The sequence below is a fragment of the Trachypithecus francoisi genome, unplaced genomic scaffold, assembly GCF_009764315.1.
Source record: "Trachypithecus francoisi isolate TF-2019V2 unplaced genomic scaffold, Tfra_2.0 Contig00571, whole genome shotgun sequence".
NCBI lineage: Eukaryota > Metazoa > Chordata > Mammalia > Primates > Cercopithecidae > Trachypithecus > Trachypithecus francoisi.
The window spans coordinates 57,953-80,750 of NW_022680737.1; the positions used below are offsets into that span (position 1 = coordinate 57,953).

At 42.8% G+C, this 22,798-nt stretch overlaps 1 protein-coding gene across 8 annotated transcripts; it reads left to right on the forward strand.

Annotated features, from left to right (window-relative positions):
• Positions 1-1,303: 1,303 nt before the first annotated feature.
• Positions 1,304-22,798, forward strand: LOC117085637 (C-type lectin domain family 7 member A-like). Of its 8 annotated transcripts, none has more exons than XM_033214739.1 (7): positions 1,304-1,387; positions 10,985-11,156; positions 13,269-13,367; positions 14,731-14,868; positions 15,997-16,148; positions 17,757-17,875; positions 22,483-22,798. In XM_033214739.1, exons 2-7 carry the CDS (start codon positions 11,027-11,029, stop codon positions 22,613-22,615), a joined length of 771 nt encoding a protein of 256 aa, XP_033070630.1. In that variant the 5' UTR covers positions 1,304-1,387; positions 10,985-11,026; the 3' UTR covers positions 22,616-22,798. The 8 variants fall into 8 exon arrangements, with proteins under 8 accessions (XP_033070630.1, XP_033070652.1, XP_033070643.1 ...); XM_033214730.1 differs by having other exon boundaries at positions 1,372-1,392; XM_033214761.1 differs by lacking the exon at positions 17,757-17,875 and having other exon boundaries at positions 1,371-1,392; positions 22,483-22,792.

A 22,798-nucleotide genomic window follows, 5' to 3' on the forward strand; every position in this document is an offset into this window, starting at 1 on the left:
GGAAAGGATACTTCTAGAATAAGGGTCTTATGATCTGCTTCAGGGCAGAAAGATGCAGAAAGGTGTGAGAGTGAACTTCCTGATCCTGCTGTTTTCTCAAATGCCAAGAATCCATATTTTGGGGCTGTGTGTCCTGAACCTCATACGCTGCCTTCCAAGCACTGCATTATAGAACTGGAAGACTGATGAATGTTGAGATTAAGATCCACATTACCGCTTTGCAACATATCTACAAAAACTTAGTAAAACTTTTGTGGCAGCTTAAGTAAGGCGGGAAGCTCATTTATGTACTCTCCTTGAGCTCTCTTCCATTTTGATAGGTGTTAGACCATGAGAACTGCAGAACTCTCATCATATGACAACTCCTCCCAAATCTCTGCACTAGAGACTTGGCAAACTCTAGCATGCCTTCTAGCAGCTTAAGGCAAGGTCCATACGATGACTCAGCTCTACTTAAAATGCCAGCTAAGGAAGCCCAATGCTGCTAGGAGAATTTACTTTTTGTTCCAGTCAAAACTTGGTAACAGATAGGCTCCTGAATTCCTTTTAGAGCAGTTACTTTAGAAATCTTACAGTTAGACCAGGTGCGGTGGCTCACGCCTGTAATCCCAGCACTGTGGGAGGCCAAGGCAGGAGGATCACCTGAGGTCGGGAGTTCAAGAGTAGCCTGACCAACATGGAGAAATACCATCTCTACTAAAAATACAAAATTAGCCAGACGTGGTGGTGCATGCCTGTAATCCCAGCTACTCGGGAGGCTGAGGCAGGAGAATTGCTTGAACCCAGGAAGCGGAGGTTGCCGTGAGCCAAGATCATGCCATTTGCACACCAGTCTGGGCAACAAGAGCGAAACTTCATTAAAAAAAAAAAAAAGAAAGAAAAAGAAAAAGAAATCTTACCGTGAAATTCTTTCTCTGCCCTTTGAGAAGCAAATCTACCACACAGAACTGTTTCTTCAAGGACTTGGGAGCTGTTTCTTTGAAATGCAAACATTCAGGGAGATAAATCTTGCTCTTTCTTTCATATGGAGCATAAGGACCAACTTAGCTGGGTGCTTCACCTCAACTATATCACCATGTCCTTCTGTCATGTAGAGAGGCGAAGTTTCTCTCCCCTCTGGATAAGGGCCAATTAACAAATCCAGAGGGTCTAGTCACATTAACATTCCTTAACACCACTCAGTATCTTTTCATTAGCACACTACACTTTAAAATGTCATCGGCTTTACTTTTGGGGAAGTTGAGTTCAGTTCAACAGGAAACAGTGCAGCTGTTTCCTATTGCAATAGTATTACCGAATAAAACCTGTCCTCACCACATTAACTAGTATCCAGATTTGTTGATCTTTGACAACACACAGATGTCTCCTGCACTCTACGGGCTTCAAGGTCTGGTAAATGAGTTGAACACCTCTTCAGTTTCCAGCAATGTTAGGTGTTTTCTATATTTCTTTGATTTGATCATTACTATGGAAACTGGAAGAGAGGGAAAAAAATCCAACATCTGGCATAATATTTCAGTCCCAACACCTTCCATAAGTTGTTCCTTGCAATGTAAGCGTATGGAATGATGAAAGAGGCAGCGTAGCGTAACAGAAAAGACCATGAGTTTTGCACCAAGAGTCAGCTTTGATTTGATTCTGTTATGCCCAGACCGTTTGTTCCCCGAAGAAGACCACCAGAGTCCAGAGTCAAAGCCAAGCGGCAAGGATCTTTAATGCAAGTTCGAACTTGGTCCCTCCGTTCCACAACATACAAGAGGGCCTGGAACAATGCGTGCGCTTGCTATTTATAGCTCGAGGTAAACAGGACTTGTCAGGTTACAGAGGAACAAGGCATTTCTCTAGGCTACAGCATTACAATTGGTTTACATGTTAATGTGAAGTTATGCTTTTAGCAGCCTTCTTATCGGTTCCTGCGCTTTTACAAACGGTTGTAACCTTATTGGAGCTTCCCCAGGTGTTGTTTTTCCTCATGTGTTTGTGTCGGCCCAGGAAGTTGGGACAAAATAGAGGATTGTGTTTGTACTGGGCCCAGGACTAAGATATGTGGCAGACACTGGTAATTAGAGCAGGACAGAGACTTTCACAACGTTTATCCTTACAATGTCTGGAGTCTATAGATAACCTTAATCGGTTAGGTCCGGGGTCGATCTTTAATGAGGCTCAGGGCGCCACCCGGGCTGTCAGGGCGCCGCCCGGGCTGTTTGCCTGTGGACTTCATTTCTGCCTCTTAGTCTCTTCATTTGATCTTTCATTTCCCCCTTTCTCAGGTACCTCTGGAGCCAATCTTGGGTCTTATAAGTCTGATTCTGTTTCAGCGCTTACAGGTTGGTATTAGGCTCTGAGGACCATGAGCTGTATGGTGTCAAACCTTTCCCTGACAAACCGCAAAATTCTGTTAATAACACAAGGTCCTACGGTAAGCAGAAATAGTAGACTTAGCAGGGGTCCAAGGAAGGGGGCTAACAGAGAAAACATAGAGGAATTCCACCATTGATTTGCAGCTGAGGCAAACTGCTGTTTTCTCATTTCTATGCTTAACTTGCGCAGCTGTTGGACCCGGTTTTCTACAAGCCCTGATTCATTTACATAGAAGCAACAGTCCTCTTTCAGGAACATACATGTACCACCTTTTTCAGCAGTGAGTAGGTCTAGGGCCCTCCGGTTCTGTAAGATCACCTGAGCTAGGGATGTGAGCTGTCGTTGAAGGGAGGCAAGGGACTCAGCTGACTCCTCCATAGCTACGGCAAATTGTTGGTACAATTTGTTGCTTTCTATGAGGGTGTGACCTAGGGCTCCCCCCGCCAGTCCGGCCGCAATGAGGGATGATGTGAGGGAGATTCCCACAATGAGGGGGAGAAATATTGCTCGTGTAGGTCTCGGTTTAGAGACTGAGTGAATAGCAGTACTAGTCCAGTTACCGGTGTACCCCAGGAACTCGCCGGCAGTTAATAGAGTTAACCGGGGAACTAATGTGACAGGAAGGCATAGTAGGTCAGTAACAGAGGGACCAGATAAGTTCTTAGATAATGTTCCATTACACCAAAAGAATATGCCCGGTGGGGCTCTTAGAGAGGTTCTAGGGGGTGTTACAGTGATGTTGCAAAGGCTGGAGTTAGTGCCTGAAAAACAGTAGGGAAACTTCTCCTGACTGGGGTTCAGGTACAGTGGCACATTAAGAATGGGGGCGTTTGTGAGATTCTGAAGGTCCTTAGTTTGGGTAAAGGATTCCCATGGCAGAGGGACAGCGGTTAGTGGTGGACGCCCTAGGGTGGCACACAGAAAGCAGCCAGACAAGCTGTGAAGTCCTGTAATGTTAGCAAGTTCTAATCCTTCTTGTAGTAATTCTAACCAGGAGAAAGGGCGTAACTCTTGTGTCAGTCTGTCTTCCTGTCGTTGGATATTCCCGTGGACCAGGGGCAGTACTTGAACTAGGCCACGCCACAGATAGAGGTGACTGCTAGGCCATGTGGAGGAAGAGGAATAGTACACAGCCCCATGTTGAGGCGTGGTCCAGCGGGAGTTCCAGGGGTCCTTAACTATCCAAGTGTAGATGCCACCTCTATCCTGCTGGTAGAAGTTACACCCAGATTGCTCGTTCCACCCCCTGACTGAGTGCATTTTGCAGTAACTGTAGGGGCAGCCTGCGTTTTGGTGCCACCAATAGTGTTTACAATTGTACTCAGTCTGATCAAACTCAAAGCATATCATTGGTACCACTGGGTCAGCTATCTGAAAACCAGTAAAATTTAGCAAAATTGGGGCACTGCACCCTGAGGAGGGGCAATCAGCACTGGCCAATAATTTCCCGGGCTTATGAGGTTGCCCAGGGTGGGTTCGATTTTCATAAAGCCAGAACCTCCAGACAAAGGGATTAGAAACTGGTTTTGTGTTTGCCCCCGCGGCCATTAGGGCGACTAACATTAGGGTTAGACTACCTAGCTGCATGTTTGTAGTGAGCTATGCTGCCGGCGCAGGGTGAATTTTAAGGGGTTGCTCTTAGCTTTGTCCACAGTCCACGTGGTCGGTGCTTCAGTCGCTGCCGTGGGGTCCGAGAAGGTCGGAGGCTGGGTCCACCGGTTGACGTGGGTGTAGTGGATCCACGACGCGATGCCTTCTACCTTCAGGGCGGTGGGTGTGGTTAGGAGTACTTGGAGTGGTCCCTTCCATCGGGGTTCTAAGGTCTCTTGCCGGTGTCGCTTGACCAGGACCCAGTCTCCCGGCTGGTACGGATGGGGTGTCGGTGGAGGTCCGGTCTCATATAGTTCCTTCAGCTTGGGCCAGACTTCCTGATGAATTTTCTGCAAGGCTTGTAGGGAAAACAGGAGTTCAGAGACATTTTCTGTTTCAGATTTGAGCAGATCATCTTTTAGGCTGGGAACCAGGGGCGGGGGTCTGCCATACATGATTTCATAAGGGGTAAGGCCCAGTCTGTAAGAGGTATTACGGGCCCGGAACAGAGCGTAGAGGAGAAGGACCACCCAATTAGCGCCAGTCTCCATAGTCAATTTAGTTAAGGTCTCCTTTAAGGTCCGATTCATCCTCTCTACCTGTCCTGAACTCTGGGGCCTGTAAGCGCAATGTAATTTCCAATTAGCCCCAAGAATGGAAGCCAAATCCTGACTTACCTTAGCAACGAAGGCCGGCCCATTATCTGACCCTATCTGGATGGGAAAGCCATACCTGGGGAGGATGTCTTCCAGAATTTTCTTTGCTACAACCTGAGCGGTTTCTCTTTTGGTTGGAAATGCTTCAGTCCACCCTGAAAAGGTATCTACAAAGACAAGTAAGTACCGATACCCGTATTTTCCTGGCTTTACCTCAGTGAAATCTACTTCCCAGTAGATACCGGACCTGGTTCCCCTGAGCCTTGTTCCTGTAGCAGCCTGGGATTGGGGATAGGCGTTGCTAAGCTGGCAGACTTTGCAACTCGTCACGATGCTGCTGGCTGTCTCCGCTATGCATCTGATCTTAAGTTTGGAGCGTCTGATCAGGTCTATCATCCGCCGGCACCCAGATGAGTGGTTCGGTGGATGTGTTCTAATACTTGCTGCCCTAATTTTTCTGGTAGGATAATTTGATCATTAGTATCAGTCCACCACCCATTCTGGATCTGTTTCAGGGGAAGTTTGTTGATCCACTGGAGGTCTTGTTCTGAATAATCAGGGCGATATGGCAGGTCCCGAGGGCCCGATCAGGGAGCTGGAGTGCTAGGAGTTGACTGGGAGCCTTTGCTACACTCCTTGCAGCTTGATCTGCCAGAAAGTTGCCTTGAGCAATTGGAGTGGTTGGCTTCTGGTGCCCTGGGCAATGTACAATAGCCAATTTTTTGGTTTCCATAGGGCTGTTAGCAGGGCTAGGATCTCTTGCTTATTTTTTATTCCTTTTCCTTCAGCCGTTAGCAACCCTCGCTCCCTGTAAATGGCTCCATGTATGTGCGCCGTAGCGAAAGCATATCGGCTGTCTGTGTATACCGTCAGTTTCTTCCCTGCCCCTAAGGTAAGAGCTTGGGTGAGCGCTATCAGTTCGGCCCGCTGGGCCGATGTCCCCGGGGGCAGGGGTTCCGCCCAGATTACCTCAGTCTCTGAAGTCACCGCTGCTCCAGCATACCTCTGGCCTTGGTGTATAAAGCTACTCCCATCGGTGAACCAAACGAGGTCGGCGTCAGGAAGTGGGCGGTCCTGCAGGTCCTCTCGAACTCCGTGCACCTGGGCTAATATCTCGGTGCAATTATGGAGCGGCGCGTCCAGGTCCGGGTTGGGCAGCAGCGAGGCAGGGTTTAAGGTTGTTGGGGGCAGGAAAGTTATTCTGAGGGGATTTAATAGTAGTCCTTGGTAGTGGGTGAGCCGGGCGTTGCTTATCCATCGGTTAGGCGGCTGTTTGAGTACACCTTCAATGGCATGTGGGGTAACGACCCGTAATTCTTGTCCCAAGACAAGTTTATCAGCATCTTGTACCATCAGGGCCGTGGCTGCGATCACTCGGAGGCAAGGGGGCCACCCGGCAGCCACTGGGTCTAATTTCTTTGACAGGTAGGCGACTGGCCTCCGCCAGGGGCCTAAGTTCTGAGTCAGCACCACCTTGGCGACGCCCTTACTCTCGTCCACGTATAAGTGGAAGGGCTTAGTGACGTCAGGCAGTCCCAGTGCAGGCGCAGAGTAGGGCGCTTTTAATCTGTTGGAAAGCCGACTCGGCTTCTTCCGTCCAATTAAATGGCTGCTGTCCCCGTGTTGCCTGATATAAGGGCTTAGCCAGCTCTGCAAACCCGGGTATCCATAGTCTACAAAATCCTGCTGACCCCAGGAATTCCCTTACTTGTCGGGTGGACTGTGGCCTGGGGATCTGCAGAACAGTCTGTTTCCGGCGTCTGTTAACCAGCGCTGCCCTCCTTTTAGCAGGTACCCCAGATATGTTACTTCTGGTTTACAGATTTGAGCTTTCTTTGCCGAGGCCCGATAGCCTAGACTCCCTAGAGCTTGTAAGAGACTTTTGGTCCCTTGGAGGCAAGCTTCTTGGGTCTCGGCAGCGATCAGGAGGTCATCAACATACTGTAGTAAGGTTATTTCAGGGTGTTTGCGTCGGTACTCACCCAGGTCTTCATGGAGAGCCTCATCGAACAGGGTAGGAGAGTTTTTGAATCCCTGCGGCAGTCTGGTCCATGTCAGTTGGCCACTTATGCCCCTTTCAGGGTCAGTCCACTCGAAGGTGAAAAGCTTTTGGCTCTGAGGGGCTAAAGGCAAACTGAAGAAGGCATCCTTCAAATCTAAAACAGTGTACCATTGGTGTTTGGGGTTTAGAGTACTCAGGAGGGTATATGGGTTGGGCACAGTTGGATGTATGTCCATAACTCTCTTATTGACTTCTCTTAAGTCCTGTACAGGTCTATACTCCCCGCTATTAGGCTTCCGTACCGGCAACAAGGGAGTATTCCAGGGTGAGTGACAGGGCCGAAGGACCCCTTGGTCGAGGAGCCGACGGATGTGGGGCGTAATTCCTTCTTTGGCCTCTAGGGGCATCGGTATTGACGCACCCGAACGGGGTCTGCCCCAGGCTTGAGTTCGACAAACAAGGCAGGACGGTGTTTTGCTAGTCCTAAGCCTCCCGTTTCTGCCCAGGCTCCTGGATATTGTTGAAGCCAGGTTGCTATGTCCTGGTCAGGGGCTGATTGCTCCTGGTGGAGCCGGTACTCATCTTCTAAGGTTATAGTCAGGACGGGCACAGGCTGATTTTGGAATCGATCACGATGGGCCCCTCAGGGAGGAAATGGATCTGCGCTCCCATTTTAGTTAGCAGGTCTCTCCCTAGTAGGGGACAGGGGTTCTCAGGGATAACCAGAAAAGAGTGGGTTACATTCTTGGCTCCGAGATTTACTGTTCTTTGTGTCGTCCAGGGGTACTTCTTAATTCCTGTGGCCCCTTGTACCCACGAGGACTTGGAGGATAATTTTCCCTCAGTTTTAACTAGGACTGAGTGCTGTGCTCCCGTATCGACCAAGAACTGAACTGGGGACCCCTCCACTTGCAAAGTTACCCTAGGTTCGGGGAGGGGGACCGAACCCCGTCTTCCCTAGTCTTCGCTTTGAGTAACTAGTACGGGTGTAGGCCTAGGGGGTCCCCGTCCTTGTTGTTTCTTTTTGGGGCAGTCTCTTGCCCAGTGGCCAGTCTTTTTACAGTAGGCACATTGGTCTTTGCTCAGGTTGTTATATCTGGGGGGCCGCTTAGGTTGGGTGTTCTCTGGCTGTAGGTGCTCTTTTTGTACAACCGCTGCCAGGACCTTGGTCATTTTTTCCTCTGGAGTATCTCTATTATTGTAAACCTGCTGGGCTATCTGAAGAAGGTCCTGAAGCTGTTTTCCCTCTAAGTCTTCTAATTTCTGGAGCTTCTTTCTAATATCTGGTGCTGCCTGATTTACAAAGGACATTACGACAGCTACTTGACTTCCTGAGGCCTCTGGGTCTATAGGAGTATACTGCCTAAAGGCTTCCATTAATCTTTCTAAGTAGCTAGCCGGGCTTTCTGTCTTTCCCTGCAGAACAGAGTATACTTTAGCCAAATTTGTGGGCTTGCGAGCAGCCGCCCGGAGACCTGCCATTAGAGTCTGGCGATAAAGGTGTAGCCGTCCCCTACCTTCTGCCGTGTTGTAGTCCCACGCCAGTCTGGACAGAGGAAAAGTCGCATTTATGAGGTCGGGGTTGGCAGTCGGTCGACCGTCGTCCCCCGGGACCAGCTTTCTAGCTTCTACCTGTATTCTCTCTCGCTCCTCCGTTGTGAACAAGATTCGGAGGAGCTGCTGACAATCATCCCAAGTGGGCTGGTGGGTAAACATAATACTATCCAGTAAAGCCATTAAATCTTTGGGGTTGTCTGAAAACCGAGCACTCTGGGTCTTCCAATTATATAGATCACTGGTGGAGAATGGCCAGTACTGGAGCCTCGGACTTCCCGTGTCGTCTGGGGGCCCTATTTCCCGAAGGGGTAACGCCACTGTGGAGTCAGGCGGCTGGGGAGGGGGAATCCGCAAAGTACGCCCTCGCGTTCGCCCCGCCGGCCCTTCGGAGTTGCTTTCACTTTCAGTGGGTACAGGCACGCCGACCGCTTCCCGTTCACCTGCTCCCTCCTGCGGTTCCTCCCGGGGGCTGGGACCCGGGGACCGGAGGGGTATGGAGGGGGTTCTGTGGACAGAGGGTCCTCGCTATCCGGTAGAACAGGATGGGGGGGGCAGTCGGTTGCTTGGATTTTAGCTGTCGAGCAACCAGTGCCTTACAGGGTTCAGAGGCTAATTGGAAAGGGGACAGCCAAGGGGGCGGGTTCCCAGCTATATCCTGCCATATGAGGATATATGGGATATGATCCGGGTGATTAGCACGCCCAGGCTGGAAAACCTTGGACTTTACCCTAGTGATGACAGGGAGACAGAATGTCCCTTCGGGTGGCCACCCTACGTTAAGGGCGGGCCACTCGGAGCGGCACAGAGTAATTAGCTTTCCCTTCCTGATGTCCATACCAAGATCATGGCCCCTTGCCCTAACATCCTTGACATTACTTGTAAGGAGAGATAGGGGAGTGCTCTGGGTATTACCCATCCTGAACAGTAGCGCCCGTAGTGGCGTCTGCAACAGATCCTGCAAGGGAAAAGTGAGTTGCTGGAATATCAACAACAAGTTTACATCAGTCGCAGGCGCGCACCAGAAATCTGGGTCAGAACAAGTTCAGACAAGAATCAGATGAGAGCCGGGGGACGTCTCCCACCGGTCTCCGCTGGCTGTCCTATAGCGCGTCCGCCAGGACTTATGCCAGCTTTCAGCTTCAGACCTCGCGAGTCACAGATTCAGAGCGGACTTAGAGAGCCGCGGATTCAGACAGGCTAACAGCCTCAGAGCGGACTTAGAGATCCGCAGGTTCAGAACCGACAGAGACAGACAAACAAAGACAAGCCGCAGCCTCAGAGAGCCGCCGATTCAGAACGAACGCAGACAGACAAACAGACGAGCCGGCTCACCTATTAGCAGATCGATCCTAGTAGATCCGTTGACCAGGGGTCTGGTGGGCTTGGGGAATCCTGGGAGAGCCCCCAAATGTTATGCCCAGACCGTTTGTTCCCCGAAGAAGACCACCAGAGTCCAGAGTCAAAGCCAAGCGGCAAGGATCTTTAATGCAAGTTCGAACTTGGTCCCTCCGTTCCACAACATACAAGAGGGCCTGGAACAATGCGTGCGCTTGCTATTTATAGCTCGAGGTAAACAGGACTTGTCAGGTTACAGAGGAACAAGGCATTTCTCTAGGCTACAGCATTACAATTGGTTTACATGTTAATGTGAAGTTATGCTTTTAGCAGCCTTCTTATCAGTTCCTGCGCTTTTACAAACGGTTGTAACCTTATTGGAGCTTCCCCAGGTGTTGTTTTTCCTCATGTGTTTGTGTCGGGCCCAGGAAGTTGGGACAAAATAGAGGATTGTGTTTGTACTGGGCCCAGGACTAAGATATGTGGCAGACACTGGTAATTAGAGCAGGACAGAGACTTTCACAACGTTTATCCTTACAATGTCTGGAGTCTATAGATAACCTTAATCGGTTAGGTCCGGGGTCGATCTTTAATGAGGCTCAGGGCGCCACCCGGGCTGTCAGGGCGCCGCCCGGGCTGTTTGCCTGTGGACTTCATTTCTGCCTCTTAGTCTCTTCATTTGATCTTTCAATTCCTTGCTCTAAATTTTTTAAATTAGCTTCTTAAACCTGATAAAAAGACTAAATTTTCTGTCTCATTTTTTCATTTGAAAATAGAAATAATAATGCCTACTATATAGACTTGGAAAAGTGAGATTGAACAAGAAAACATGTGCAACATGTGGTTCCTAGCTCATAGTAATCATTCAATAAATAATTGTTATTTTGTGTTATTAATATCTGATAATTCTCAAAGAGATTTGTTTTCTCTGTCTCTCTGTCTGTTGTTACAACAATGCACCTCCTCATGCCATCCCTCATTTACCTATCTATATATTTCCTCTATTAGGCAATGTGTTTCTTCTTAGGTATCATTTTTCCTTGTATTCTAAGCTCCCACCAATTGAAAAGGTGGGCATTCAGTACCTGTTTCTGTAATTTAAAAACTACATGAATACATACATGAACAAAGTTACAACAAAGTTATGGTAAACTTAGAGCACCAAAACTGTAATAATTTGCATAGGCTAAATTAATTAATGTCAGATTCAGTTGTGAGAGTAATGAAGGCAGCATAAGACATTAATTTATGCATTTTTTCTTATATTTGGTCTGAAACAAAGACTTATCTGCTATGCTACCTTTTAGTTTTCCTGAGTCAGCAGTCTCAGAAACAGGATCTAAAGGTACAAATGGAAAATTACCACAGCATAGTTTCATTTCCTGCTCTTGAATATCTGGCTGAACTACTTAAGCTTAATTTGTTAAACCCCAGTAAGTACCTATCCCAATGATTTGACTCAGAGATCCTCTTTCCTCCACAGGCAGTCATCTCAGGAGCAGAAAGAAGAGAGCTCCCAAATGCTATGTTTATTCAGGGGCTCCCAAGAGCAATGGAATATCATCCTGATTTAGAAAATTTGGATGAAGATGGATATACTCAATTACACTTCGACTCTCGAAGCAATACCAGGATAGCTGTTGTTTCAGAGAAAGGTATATATATATATATATATTTTTTTTTTTTCTAATGTATGCCTTTAGCTCTCCCATTTGAAAAGATCCAAGGGGAGGCAGGGCACAGTGCCTCACGCCTATAATCCCAGCACTTTGGGAGGCCGAGGCGGGTGGATTGACTGAGATCAGGAGTTTGAGGCCAGCTTGGCTAACGTGGTGAAACCCCGTCTCTACTAAAACTACAAAAATTAGCCTGGCGTGGTGGCACACGCCTGCAGTCCCAGCTCCTTGGGAGGTTGCGGCGGGAGAATCATGTGGACTCGGGAGGTGGAGGTTGCAGTGAGCCAAGATCACGCCACTGCACTCCAGCCTGGGTGACAGAGCAAGACTCCATCTCTGAAAAAAATAAAAGCAAACAAACAAATAAACAAACAACAAAACAAAACAAAAATATATAAGGGGAGAAAATTTGAGAGGCTTGTGATGTGTACATTTTTATGGATATACTTTTAAAGGGCTTCAGATGTCACTGAAGATAATTTGAATGCACCCTAAACTTTTTTTCATGAAAATTATTCAGTGACCAATTATTAGTATTGAAATTAATTATGTCTGATGGCAGAAAATACAATTTCTATTTTATATCGATATAGACATTTCATCAGTGAGGAATTGGTAATAAGTGGGATAATACACAAAGATAAAGGATTTCTATATGAGTGACTTGTTGCTTGTTTGATAGAAAGGCTAAATTATGGAATGGAGGCCAGGAAACTTAAAGAAGTATATATATGAACAACATGTTTTTTTGTGGTAAGAGATTAAGTTGTTTTTAAACAAAAAACAATGATTGGTATACCAATGAAGGAAAATATATTAATATATGGTGGATAAAAACATCCCATCGGCAGAACACGAGTCTTAAACAAAAAGTAAACGAAATGAAATAGAGGGGCTTTGGAGGACCTCTGTATTCACAGAATGGGCGATTTAGCCTACTCTATGTGACACTTCTATGAAATGTCCTGACAGCTTAGTCTCAGTGAAAAAGCAGAAATACATTCTGGTTATGGCAATGTTAATACAAAATTAGTTCCCTATTTTCTTTGAGAGAGAGAGAGAGAGACCATTTGTCGGTTTTGACACCAGAGTTTGCTTTCTTCTGCTTTCTGATTATTCACATTGCACAAATATTTTCCTCTCAGTACTGATGTAACTCTTTTCTTGGGCAACCTATTGAGGAAGGGTGGGAAAAGTGGGTGAGGCAAGAGGTAGGGAGACATGTGCATGTTTATGCATATGTATAGGCAAACGGTATCCTGTAACACCTATAATATGCTAGCAGTCTCTAAACAAGGTGCTTTTATGCATGTGAGCTCATTTAATTCCCACAATAATCCTTTGAGATATTATTACCCCAGTTTCACAAAGAGGAGTAAAAAACAGCAAAGGGAGTAATTTGCCCTGGGTCATGCAATAAACATATGAAAAGGGAAAATTACCCTTAGTAATCATTGCTCTCTTCCCAACATTAAGCTATTTCCTCTGAGAATCAGTGGGATTTCAGGGATCCTACTAATGTCATGACCTGTAGATATCAATGTGGAGCTGAAATTAGGAGCGCACAGATATCAAGGCAATGTGCTGAAATTATAATTGAAGAAGAGGTATTCTCACCAGGGGAGAAAAACACAGCGAATCCTTGATGACTAGGTAACCTAGGCAGTGATTAATAATTCACTTTAAAATTTGCCAGTATTTTTTGTTATTGTTGTTTTGTGTTTTGTTTTGTTTTTTTAACAGGGTATCGCTCTGTTGCCCGTGCTGCTCTGGAATTCCTGGGCTCAAGTAATCCTCCTGCCACAGCCTGCAGAGTAGTTGGGACTACAGGAGCTCACCGCCATGCCCAGCTAGTTAAATTTTTTCTTTCTTTCTTTTTTTTTTTTTTGTTAGGGACAGGGTCTCCCTGTGTTGCCCAGGCTGGTCTTGAGCTTCTGGCCTCAAGCAATCCTCCTACCTCTATCTCCCTTCTGGGATTACGGGTGTGAGCCACTGTGCAAGGCCAGATTTTTGATGAACTGTAGAATTGAAGTGCCCCACCGTCTGTCATTCTCTTTCTTTATTCCATTTCTGCCCCCTCTGGCTCCTCAGGATCTTGTGCTGCATCTCCTCCTTGGCGCCTCATTGCTGTGATTTTGGGAATCCTATGCCTGGTGATACTGGTGATAGCTGTGGTTCTGGGTACCATGGGTGAGTATTTGGTGGAGAAGATCAACAACAACAACAACAACAGACAATTTAGTAAGCAATTATTATGTGCCAGGCACTCTTTTAAGGGCTTGACATGCATAATCTACTTTAATTTGTATGTAATCTGGTTTTGTCTGTATTGGGTTGGAGCTGTTAATGTCCATTTCACTTATAAAGGGTGTGAGAGACTGAGAGGTTATTTTACCTTTCCAGGGTTATAAACTAGTTAGTGGTGGGACCATGATTAGAAATTTAGGCGATCTAGGCCGGGCGCGGTGGCTCAAGCCTGTAATCCCAGCACTTTGGGAGGCCGAGACGGGCGGATCACGAGGTCAGGAGATCAAGACCACCCTGGCTAACACGGTGAAACCCCGTCTCTACTAACTAGCCGGGCGAGTTGGCGAGCGCCTGTAGTCCCAGCTACTCGGGAGGCTGAGGCAGGAGAATGGCGTAAACCCGGGAGGCGGAGCTTGCAGTGAGCTGAGATCCTGCCACTGCACTCCAGTCTGGGCGACAGAGCGAGACTCCATCTCAAAAAAAAAAGAAAAAAAAAAAAAAGAAATTTAGGCGATCTGTCTAAAAAACTCGTACTCTTAACTACATTGCTCTCCTACCTCCCTTGCATGGCTGGTTTCAAAGCTATAGAATTCAAAGGATAGTAAATTAATGGAAGGAAACACATGGAGCTGAAGAAGAAAGTCCAATATGGTGCTGTCTTCCTAATGAAATAAATTCACTAAATGGACATTAAGCTGTTTTTATGAGTCACATTATTTAGGGAACTTATTTCTGATCTTTAATATAAACACCTTTGAATAAACCAGAAATTTCCTGAGGCACTTGGTCTTAAGTCGATATTTTGTAATGGATGAATTTTTTTTTTAGATTTTATATCACATGCAATCTGTTGTTAAGCATCTTCATAGAGTCTTCATGACATTTCTTAATTAGTCAGATGCACTTAGTCAAGTGCATTCTATGTTATAGGTACTGGGCAGTTTCTTAAGGATCTCTCATTTTTAAGTAATAGAAGAAAGGTGAAAGATGTTGCTCTTTCAAATCTGCCATGGGTCCAGTTGACTCTATGACATTTGCCTCTTGCTGCCTCCCTCATTCTATTTCTTCTTCTCTACATTCTTTTTTCTTTTTTTTTTTAACTATACCTCCTTTATGAAAGTTTATTTCTTTTCATGTATTCTGTCAATCAATCATCTTTACCTCTCCACATAAATATATCATCTATTTATCATTAATCAGTAATGTATTCTTTTATTCCAATAACATATGGGTTTTGGGGTTTTCATTTTCAAACATAGAAGAATGACTTTTTTTCTGTCACTATTATTGTTGTTGGTATATGAAGCTATTTGGAGACCCAATTCAGGAAGCAACTCATTGGAGAATGGCTACTTTCCATCAAGAAATAAAGAGAACCACAGTCAACCCACACAATCATCTTTAGAAGAGAGTGTGACTCCTACCAAAGCTGTCAAAACCACAGGCAAGGGCATAGTTAAAGGATGGAATCTTGATTCAAGAGGGTTAATTGTTGGTGCTGAGGCCTGGGGCAGGGGTGTAAGGAAAATATGCTTAGATTGAATGATTGTACATTTAAGGCAAGCACACATATTAGTATTACCTTAGTGTAATATATCCCTGTCATATATACAATAAGGTGAAACTGTAAGTACTGTATGCACTTGGCTGAACAGTTCTAAATTGGACTTTATTAATTTTTAAAATCAGTAACCAATTTATCACTGGCTATATGCTTAGATCTACAGGAGATCATATAATTTGATACAAATAAAAGAAAAGTGTTCTCTCCCCTTACGGAATTGACATTTTTAATGCGATACAGTTAGAATAGAAAATATGACATTAGAAAGAAAGCATGACAGGGAGAAAGGAAAGAAGGGAAAATGTTGCCAAGAATAAAGAAGCTATATTAAAAATATACAAAAGAGGTAGACCTAATACACATGTTCCTGAAAACTCATCAAATTTTTTTAATCATACACTTTCATTTACTTAATTACAATTCTATATACACTTGACCTTTACTTCTAATTGCATCATAATTGACTATGACTTAATGTTTTCACTTTAGTTTTTCATCTCTGGAGCCATACCTCCTCACTATTTTTATTAAGTAGCTAATAACATATAAGAGAGATAGTGTGTAATATGAATAGCTGATCTATACTTTTTTCATTTGGAAAGTCACATTCTGAAGTAGATCTTACATCATAAAATCAGTTAAGTAGCAATATGAAATTGCTGTGTACCTCAGTGATTGATTGTGAGTGGAATTATTTTAAGGAGTTATTAAGGAGAAAGGTAGTTTTGAGCTAAATTAGAAGGAATAGAAGACAAATCAAGAAAAAAAGGATGGTTGGCTGCCTGAAATACTATTTATAGCTAATACATTTTTAGATTCTAAGTGAATAGGAAGATTTGAATGTATTCTCATCTGTAAAATCATATCACAGTAGTTTGAATTGAAAATGAAATATAATAATGGCAACTCATTGGTTATTTCATAAGTGTCCTTAAGATGAATGGTGTTCACACTAAAAGAGTGAACTGGTGTGCTGTGAACCTCATGGTACTAATCTTTTATTTCCAGGGCTTCTTTCCAGCCCTTGTCCTCCTAATTGGATTATATATGAGAAGAGCTGTTACCTATTCAGCCTGTCACTAAATTCCTGGGATGGAAGTAAAAGACAATGCTCGCAAGTGGGCTCTAATCTCATAAAGATAGACAGCTCAAAGGAATTGGTAAGTGTAAACTTCTGTTGCAATTTTCTGTGGTCTGTATCCAGAAGGAAAATAGAGGGAGATTCCAGGTAATGACAATTTTTCCTAAAATGAAGTCTTTTTTTTTTTTTTGAGACAGAATCTCACTCTGTTGCCCAGGCTGGAGTGCCATGAAGCCTCGACATCCCAGGCTCAAGTGATCCTCCCACCTCAGCTTCCTGAGTAGTTAGGACTAGAGGGAACACCACCATGCTCATCTAATTTTTTTTTTTTGTATTTTTCGTAGAGATGGAGTTTCTCCATATTGTCTAGGCTCGTGTCAAACTCCTGGGCACAAGCGATCTGCCCATCTTGATCTCCCAAAGTGTTGGGATTACAGGTGAAAGCCACCACACTTGGCCAAAAGTCATTTTTAATATCTCTATAATTATAATCATAGCATGCCTCAAGCACATACAGTGCATAATATATGCTTTTATTTTTATTTTAACTAATTTTATTTATTTATTTTTAACTAATTTTTAAAAAAACTGTGTTTCACCTTAAAACAAATCCTTTCAAACACACTCCATGTATGCATGACTGCAATAATCAGGCCATTACCCATTTTTGTGCGTTTGTATTTCAATAGTTAAATTTGGTGGAGTAAAGTAGAAAATTCTCCTCCTTGTCATCATAATTATCAAGAAAATGGCAACAATGATAACATATGTTTAGAAATTATTTACTCTTTGCAAGATACGTGGAAAGGCAAAGAGGGTTAAAAAATAACCCTGCTATCACAGGACACATATAATCTTTTAAGTAAAAAAAAAGGAACTCAGCAGCTATTAAAAGTTAAATATCTGGCATTGGCAATAAATGCTATAGGAGTTTAAAGAGATCCCCATGTTGCTAAGAAGTTTTCAGAAAAAGTGGCACTTGAATGAAGGGTAGAGCTTAGATGAGGTACGAGAAGGGGTTTGTAGGAAACACTCTGCATTATAAATCTAAACCAGTCTATAACTTCTACATCTACTTTCACTATTCTCATTTTGTTTTTGTTTCTGTAATGTCTTACCCAGTAGCAATAATTTATGTTAAAGTTAATGGAACTACATGTATGGCAAAGAAAGAGTATTGGGTTACAAGTCTATCTGACTTTTAGGCCAGCCTATAATTGAAAATAAATTGTTATAGATTTGTAAACAATTCAGATATCTTCGCTGAATCTCAGATTACTTATTCATAAAATATGCAGTTGGACTAAACCGTTTTTAAGTTGTTACCTAACTCTGAGAAGTATTTCTTAACAAAAGTAGCATCAATTTATTTCTTCAATTGGAGAAGACAGTGGCTAATCATCCATGAAAACTGCCTAGGGGGCCTGCCATCTGGGATTTTGTCAGATAGCTTGAATGGAGGCAGTACCATCTTCACATTATAAATCTATTCTTTTGGAAAATTAAATGATAATTACTTTAAATAAATAAGATAGGCCTTATGAGACATTCAATGACAGGTTGATGTCAGGTTAGGCATGCATTCTTTACCAAAGTGATTCGATCACTTGCCTTTTTCTCAGTGTCCATGATAATGGTGTCTCTCTCTCTCTCTCTTTGTTATATATTTGTATATGTTTTGTTACAGGGATTTATAGTAAAACAAGTGTCTTCCCAACCTGATAATTCATTTTGGATAGGCCTTTCTCGGCCCCAGACTGAGGTACCATGGCTCTGGGAGGATGGATCAACATTCTCTTCTAACCTGTAAGTGTTTGGAGAGACAATGCTTCATCCTCTTTCTCAGAGAGGTTTCCACCTCATCTATGAAAACCTCTGTCAAGCAGCTAAGAATCTGATTTGCTGACCATATATGAGAAAGAGAGAGAGAAAGATATAGAAAAAGAGAAAGAGTGAGCTACGACAAAAGGCGAACGATGAGGAGAACCTTAGAGTGAAAAGGATGAGGCCATCTAGCAGCATCAACATAGCTGTTCTTCTGGTTTTCTTACCAGGGAGGCATCCAACATGTGTGAAGTTGTCCAGGCAAGGAGCAGTCACTGTCAGTCAGTGTAACCCCCTGGTTACGAACATGGGTTTTGAAGCCAGACCTCAGTTTGGGTTAATGATTACCCCACTCACTGATTGTGTGACATTGGGGATAAGTCACTTTTCCTCTATGAGTTTCATTTTCCATAAACAAGAATAGAAAGTTACTCTTGGCCGGGTGCAGTGGCTCACACCTGTAATCCCAGCACTTTGGGAGGCCCAGGTGGGCAGATCACTTGAGGTCAGGAGTTTGAGACCAGCCTGACCAACATGGTGAAACCCCATCTCCACTAAAAAATGAGCCGGGTGTGGTAGCATTTGCCAGAAATCCCAGCTACTCGGGAGGCTGAGGCAGGAGAAGTGCTTGAACCTGGGAGATGGAGGTTGCAGTGAGCTGAGATTGTATCATTGCACTCCAGCCTGGATGACAGAGTGAGACTCCAGTAAGACTCCAACTCAAAAAAAAAAAAAAAAAAGAAAGAAAGAAAGAGTACTTTCCTCTTAGAATTGTGAGAGGGTATAAAAGTAAAATAATTTAGCACAGTGTCTTGTACATAGTTAATGAGCGATATTATTAAGTTAAAAAGCAACCACATTTTTGCATTTTGCATTTTAAAAAGATATTTTAAACGTATTTCACATTTGCACGATTATACGTTATTCCTTATTATGTGTTGGTCTTTGTCACTGCAGTTGTCATTCATTTGCTTTTTAATATCTGCAGAATATGAAATATGTCCCTTTTAAGTTCTTATTAGTGTGTGTATGTGTGTGCACACCTATGTGTGTTTTTCATCTCAGTAGGAGTATGGTTCGATTTAGTTTTTCAAAGAAAATAACTTTTGACTTTGTTGACTCTTTATTGACTTTTTATTATTTCTTTCATTAACTTTGATTCTAGTCTGTATTACTTCCTTCCATCTAATTTATTTTTATTTTATTTTATTTTATTTTATTTTATTTTTTTGAGATGGAGTCTTGCTCTATTGCCCAGGCTGGAGTGCAGTGGCGATCTCAGCTCACTACCAGCTCTGCCTCCTGGATTCACGCCATTCTCCTGCCTCAGCCTCCCGAGTAGCTGGGACTACAGGCTCCCACCACCACGCCTGGCTAATTTTTTGTAATTTTAGTAGAGACGGGGTTTCACTGTGTTAGCCAGGATGGTCTCGATCTCCTGACCTAATTTATTTGTTTTAAATTTGCTATTCCATTTCAAACTTCTTGTATTGGGTGCTTGACTCATGAATTTAAGCCTTCCTTTATCTCAAATATGTAGATTTAAAGGCTATAATTTTAATGTGTTTTCATTGTCATTCAGTTCAAAATACTTCCTGATTTCCTCTGTGAGTTGCTCTTTGACCCAGGAGTTATTTAGAAATGTATTTCTTAATTTACAAACATACGTGTTTCTAGTTATCTCTTTGTTTTAGGTTTCAGGCTTAGTTCCACTGTGATCAGAGAACATGCTCCACGTGCTTGTAGTTCTCTGATTTTTACGTGCTTCTTCCTCTTTCCGTATGAAAAGAATTGTGTTGAAATCTTCCGCTGCGATTCTACTTATAGTTCTGTAAACATTTGAATCGATGTGTTGAAGCTGTGTTATCAGGCACGTAAAGATGTAGAATTGTTACTTTTTTTCCCTTTCTTTCCTCCTTTTTGGACTGATTTAACACTTTTTCTTATTTGTTTTTTTTTTTTCTTTTCATTTGTAATGCACTCTTTCATGTCTTTTACATCTCTTTTACTAATCTTTTAGTAGTTTTCCTAGGAATTACACATGTATACTTCACTCATCAAAGACTAATATCAACTGACATTTTTATGTTCTTCCTGACCAATATAAAAATCATAGAGCATTCCTTTACTCTGTTGACTCCCTCCTCAATTTATATGCTATTATATTAATGTATTTATTTTTATTTTATCTCCCAGGCTGGAGTGCAGTGGCGCAATCTTGGCTCACTGCAACCTCTGCCTCCTGGGTTCAAGCGATTCTCCCACCTCAGCCTTCAGAGTAGCTGGGACTACAGTTACGCCTCACCAGCTAGGTATGGTGGCCTGCGCCTGTTATCCCAACTACTCGGAGGTTGAGGCACCAGAATTTCTTCAACCCGGGAGGTTGCAGTGAACCGAGATCGCGCCACTGTACTCCAGCCTGGGTGACTGAGCCAGACTCAGTCTAAAACAAACAAACAAAAATAGACCTTGGGCCGGGCACAGTGATTCACGCCTATAATCCCAGCACTCTGGGAGGCTGAGGCGGGCGGATCACTTGAGGTCAGGAGTTCGATACCAGCTTGACCAAGATGGTGAAACCGCATCTCTACCAAAAAAACACAAAAAACAAAACACAAAAATTAGAAATGGTGGTGCACAGCAGATTTATGCAGTTAGTATTCATTTCAGTTTGCTCACATATTTGATTTTACTTGTTTATTTCTTTCTTCCTTTCCAACTGCACGTTTCAGGTATTTTTTCTTAAGGCTGATATTTCCAGTAAGTATAGGATTAGAGGTTGGTTGTTTTTTCTTTCAGCCACTCAAATATATTATTCCACTGTTTTCTATTTTTTATTGTTGTTTTTGAGAGGTCATCTGTTTGAAGGTAACACATGTTACTGAAAAATTTTCAACCATACTTGCTTCACATTTTGCTTTGACCCATCTTTTTTCTCTTCTCCTGGAATCTCAGTTACATTCATTACAGACCCGTTGACACCATCCTATATGTTTCTTTTGCTTTTTCCTGTGTTTTCATTCTTTTTTAGCTTTTTGCTCCAATCTATGTAATTACCTTTCACATATCTTCCAGTTCATCTATTTTTTCTCATCTGTGGCTAATCTACTGTTAAAAGCCTCTATTAAGTTTTTTATTTTGTTTGGTGACATTTTCAGTTTTATAATTTTAGTTCGGTTCTTTCTCAAATCTATTATTTCAACACTTATACTTCTATTTTTTCTTCCAGCATTCTTAGTATTATCTTAACTTTCAGAATACACTAACCATAGTTGTTTTAGCTTGTGTCTAATAATTCCAATTTCCTATATGTATCTGTTTCTGTTTCTTTTCCTAGTTTTGTTTTGTGTTGATTAGTTTTCTTTTATGTCAGATTGCTTTTTATAGGGTTGTTAACATTGTATCTTAAAATCTTTGCAGAATTAATTTGAAGTATTTTTTCATTTGCCTCTGTTGTCACCACCGGGTCTGTTCACCCAATAGTGTGAACAGTACAAAACGCTGAGTATAATCACTTAGCTGTTTTACTTCTACTAGGCTATGTATAGTGAATTTATTAACAATCAGCCAAATGTATTTTCTACTTTTTTATAGCACTTGTTTGTCTTGAATTTTCTTTTGCTATTTTAAATGTATGGCTAGAGGACTCTTTCTGCAATCACAAGCAGGCCCAAGTTAACATTTTGATGTGTTTATGTTACTACTCTTTGATTTTCTGGGTGGCATTTATTTAATCTAGCTGTGTCTATGCCCCCAAAACACTTAGAGATCAAGGACAATTTTTTAAGGAATAATGCTGGTCAGAGTTCTCCCTGAGGTCTGAATCTAAGTAGTTAATCTTAGCCTTAGTCATCTCTAAAGCAAAATTTTCTCAATCTTCCAACCTCAGGGTCAAGAAGGAGAGATAGATACCCAGGACGAAGAGTGCCAAGTCATAGCTTTTGCACTGAGGTTCAGTGATGCTCTTTGATCTTGACTAGTTAACACTGCTGCTTCAGGAGACTGAAGACCAAATTGAACAGGACCATACTTCCATTTACCAGTGTTGATTTCCATAACTGTCAAGCATTGTATTGTAATGTAATTCTCCTTCCAGGATACATTAAAATATGCAGAGTTGTTTGTGCTGCCTTTAAATGGCCTGGGCATCTCTGATTCTTTTTGCAGTTCTAGATCCCTTTCAGCATTAATGCTTCTGCTTGGTCTATTCATTAAGTATATCCAGTAATCATTTCATTAAACTGTTGTTTGATTTGATAAAGAAACATTTAAGTAATAGGCTGAAAGATATATAAAGAACTTTTTATAGAATATTAAATAATTTTCCTTCTTTGTCAGGAACATTTTTTAAGTTTATACAGCTAGTAGTATTTCTTGAAAAAAATTAAGTTATTTTTCTGCCTTAATAATGGAGACTATTCATTTAACCATTTGAGATTCACAACAATTTAGATTTAAGCCTCCTTTTCCAATAATAGAAACACTTCAGAAATCTTTTCACCGATATCCTTACTAATTTATTTGAGCGCCATGTAGACAGTATTCCTTAACATTTGTTCTAATGACCTCACTGTATTCTATTTTAACAGATTTCAGATCAGAACCACAGCTACCCAAGAAAACCCATCTCCAAATTGTATATGGATTCATGTGTCAGTCATTTATGACCAACTGTGTAGTGTGCCTTCATATAGTATTTGTGAGAAGAAGTTTTCAATGTAAGGGGAAGGGTGGAGGAGGAGAGAGAAATATGTGAGCTAGTAAGGAGGACAGAAAACAGAACAGAGAAGAGTAACAGCTGAGGTCAAAATAAATGCAGAAAATGTTTAGAGAGCTTGGCAAACTGCAATCTTAACCAAGAAATCGAGGGGAGAGGCTGTGATTTCTGTATTTGTCGACCTACAG

What these genes read in the sequence shown, in the direction of transcription:
- LOC117085637 (XM_033214739.1), top strand. Translation starts at nt 11,027, where the DNA reads ATGTTTATTCAGGGGCTCCCAAGAGCAATGGAATATCATCCTGATTTA. An exon ending in CAAAGCTGTCAAAACCACAG is followed by an intron (nt 14,869 to 15,996) that starts GCAAGGGCATAG and finishes TTTTATTTCCAG; the next exon opens with GGCTTCTTTCCAGCCCTTGT. An exon ending in TAGACAGCTCAAAGGAATTG is followed by an intron (nt 16,149 to 17,756) that starts GTAAGTGTAAAC and finishes GTTTTGTTACAG; the next exon opens with GGATTTATAGTAAAACAAGT.